Source organism: Talpa europaea (assembly GCF_964194135.1).
Source record: "Talpa europaea genome assembly, chromosome: 3".
NCBI lineage: Eukaryota > Metazoa > Chordata > Mammalia > Eulipotyphla > Talpidae > Talpa > Talpa europaea.
Window position 1 is genome coordinate 88,711,101 of NC_140069.1, and position 3,755 is coordinate 88,714,855.

At 36.1% G+C, this 3,755-nt stretch overlaps 1 protein-coding gene across 1 annotated transcript; it reads left to right on the plus strand.

Annotated features, from left to right (window-relative positions):
• Positions 1 to 638: 638 nt before the first annotated feature.
• ARL4A (ARF like GTPase 4A) lies at positions 639 to 1,243 on the plus strand (the record flags this gene model as incomplete). Its single annotated transcript, XM_084229822.1, has 1 exon — positions 639 to 1,243. The coding sequence occupies exon 1, from the start codon at positions 641 to 643 to the stop codon at positions 1,241 to 1,243; it is 603 nt and encodes a 200-aa protein (XP_084085948.1). The 5' UTR covers positions 639 to 640.
• Positions 1,244 to 3,755: the final 2,512 nt, after the last annotated feature.

Here is a 3,755-nt window from a genome sequence, read left to right on the forward strand (position 1 = left end):
GGGCAGAGCTGCGTGGAGAGTTGAGGCGAGCGGGCGTGGGGTGCGCACCCCGCGGAGAAACCCCTATCGATGCGTTCTCGGTTGGACTCAGGCTCCAGTTCAGGAGGTGAGAGCGTTGTGGTGTCTTCTAGGGGAAGGGGTAGTAGTGGTGATTTAGGTAACGCTGTTAAGCTTGTAGGGTAGAGCAACAAAATAGGATCATGTGTTACGAATTTTCTGCCCCAAAAGGCACTTACGTGGTTACTGCGAATTGTAAGAATACTGGGGACTAGGGTTGTCTCTTTGAGGTTTAGGGACCAAGGGAAGTAAAAAAAAAAAAAGTATGTACTCCTGCAATTTTCGTCAACATTAAAGAATTTCAGTCAAAAAGATGATTTTGTCATTTGCCTTGTCATTTGTGTACGTTTCATATCATATCTTATTGGGTTTGTTTACCAAAGCACTTTTTTTTTTTTAAATGAGGTCCTTATTTTGCTTATTTCAGCAGAGAGAGAGAGAAAAACAGTTGTACTACATTATTTCACAAGAATAACTTATTCATTTTCCCTCAGCAGTCTTGTAGCTGGATCCCTTAGGAAGAGAAGTTCTAAAGCTGTGAGAAGAAAGTCTTTCAATTTGGAACACTTATTTACAGCTGGAAATGGGGAATGGACTGTCAGACCAGACTTCTATCCTGTCCAGCCTGCCTTCATTTCAGTCCTTCCACATTGTTATTCTGGGTTTGGACTGTGCTGGAAAGACAACTGTATTATACAGGTTGCAGTTCAATGAATTTGTCAATACCGTGCCTACCAAAGGATTTAACACTGAAAAAATTAAGGTCACCTTGGGAAATTCTAAAACAGTCACTTTTCACTTCTGGGATGTAGGTGGTCAGGAAAAATTAAGGCCACTGTGGAAGTCATATACCAGATGCACCGATGGCATTGTATTTGTTGTGGACTCTGTTGATGTTGAAAGAATGGAAGAAGCCAAAACTGAACTTCATAAAATAACTAGGATATCAGAAAATCAAGGAGTCCCTGTACTTATAGTTGCTAACAAACAAGATCTGAGGAACTCACTGTCTCTCACGGAAATTGAGAAATTGTTAGCAATGGGGGAACTGAGCTCATCAACTCCCTGGCATTTGCAGCCTACCTGTGCAATCATAGGAGATGGACTAAAAGAAGGACTTGAGAAACTACATGATATGATTATTAAAAGAAGAAAAATGTTGCGACAACAAAAAAAGAAAAGATGAATGGGGATAACATTTGTGTGGAGTAGGTTTTCTCTGACCTGATTTTGACAAGTGGAAGAGTGTCTACAGCCTGGTTTGCCTGCCTGCCGTCCTGGATGCTGTTAAAGCTTTGTTTTGTTGAACAATCAGATGCCCAACTCTATTGCCTTGTGGAAGATGAGTAAATGCAGTGCTTCTTAAAGTGTCTCTTCCTACCCCACAAATCTTTTGGTACTACCATTTTGGGAAGCCAAGCAAGGGTAGTAAATTGACCAGAAAACACAGTTGTGGAATTTGACTTGAAGTTAGTGAAATAAAACTTTGAAGAGTGTCTGCCTAGTGTTTTGTGCTTATATCTTTTGGGGGGAAGTCTTTGCAAGGTAATTGCAGACAAGGCTTTGTATGTTAAGGTAAAAATGCTAATGAATGGATATGTTAAGGTAGATTAATATGTATATTCAGTTATAATGATCACATTGGTCCAACCAGTAAGGGAAAGAAGGAAGTATTTGGCCTTTTTTAAGTTTTGGCCAAATAATTTTTGCCTTTTTCTGGAATCAAATAATGTAATGATATATCTTAGTTCTAGGCAATGTTTAGTTAAGTTGGTCTCATTTAATAGAAATAAGGTATTTGGGGTATATTCAAATGCATGGATTAGTTTTCCCAACAAAGCATGTTTTGGTGTGTAGTCTTTTCGTTTTTAGAAATAGCTATGCATCTTTTTACATGGTCAGATTTAACTCCTTTGGGATTTAGGGCTGTTACAGAAATAGTTTGTTGACAGAAGCACTTTCACTTGAGGAACCTTAAGTAAATTACATAACACTTATATAGTCAATTTGGGCATGTGGACTAAGTATAAATGCATATGTTTGGATATATGTATGGATATAGAAGAAAGGAATTAATCAATTCAGCCAAGAAGGTGTAATTACTATACATGGTCTCTAAAGTATTCCAGTTATAAAATACATGTCTTACTAATGTTTGCTGGCTGAACACAGATGTGGTTGTTCATATATTTTTGTAATGTTTTGAGAGGAACAAAAGCTTTATAAACAACACCTGATGCACTGTGGAGTGAAAATGTAAGATAATCCTGTATGTGCTCCAAACTTTACTTTTTTGTTTACAAACTGAGCATTGTTAACAGGAGCAGTCAGTCCTGATTATAAGTTAGGAAGAAATGATACAGTATTGCAGATAACAATTACAATTATAGAAAATGAAGGGGAAAATAGCAAAAGCTATGTTTTGTGAAAATTCCCTGGTGCTGTTTACATTGGAATAAAAAACAAACCTACTAAATTTAAAGGAAAAACCTTTCCCTAATTTTTATCTACAGGCAAAGACTTACTTCCAGTGATCATAAATTAACAAATCAACATGATTTTGTGAAGCCAGCAGCTGTTTGTTCAGAAGTTAAGCAAGAAAATGCACTTTGCTGGCAGGGTTTTTACTTTGGTGGTTTTTTTTTTTTTAGTGGCACAGCTGAAATTTTGGAACCTTAATTCTGTTACACACAAAATGAAGTAGCTTCCTGTGGAGCTTCGTATGTCAAATGTACCTGCACTAGTGACAGTCACTTAGAATGTTTATATTTATAGAAATGTGGATAATATCTACCAATAAACTACTTGAGGCACTAGGAGAACAGTGTTTGAGTTTTAATGTATTTCCTTTTATCGAAGCCTTTAATTAGGTGTGTAAAACCACTTTGACAACTAGGTTACATTGCCTGCAGCAGTATGATCCTGCTCAGATGGGACAGAGGTACAGAGACTATTTTCTGGGAAGACCTCTTTTATTGTCTTTTTTTGATACGAAATATCAGATAATCAAAACTTCACTGGATCCATGATGGTTAATAAAGCTTGCTAAAGAAACCAAAAAATTGAATCAAGTTAGATATTCAGCCTTCCTGTACATTTTATGTACTTGCTATGTATGGCAGTACTGTTTTGTCTCAAAGTTTAAGTGTGCTTTATCCATACTTACGTAGCTTAAGAATTTGATAACCAAGTCTGTTATCTTGTTTTTTTTTTTTTTTTTTGGAGGGGGGGTTTCCCCCATATTTAGTAACAGCAGCAAAAAGGGAAAATGGTTTCATCTTTGTTTTGGCTTTTACTTATAAAATACATTTTCAACTATAAAACTTGAAACATTTTCCAGTTTGCTAAGTTCAAGTTCCCCATTACCATTTCTAGCTGCTACTGCCATAAGATAGTAAGGTAATAAGGAGTTTCAAAATAAACCCTGTGAATTTGAGTCAGTGCTTTTACATCTAGGGTATTTTTACTCAGATATACTTTTGTAAAGTATTTCTAAAATGCTTTCTTACACATGAAGTTACTTGGTTTAATACCAAATATTAAAGACTGAGAAATTACTGTTAGAGAATAAAGTTCAATAAAAAACCCAATCTTTTTGATACTTAAAAGACTTAGGTGTCCAGAGTTATTCTAAAATGGATTGTAAATATTAACGGGAAAAAGGTGGAATGCTTAAAGAAGCTGCATAAGTTCACTAA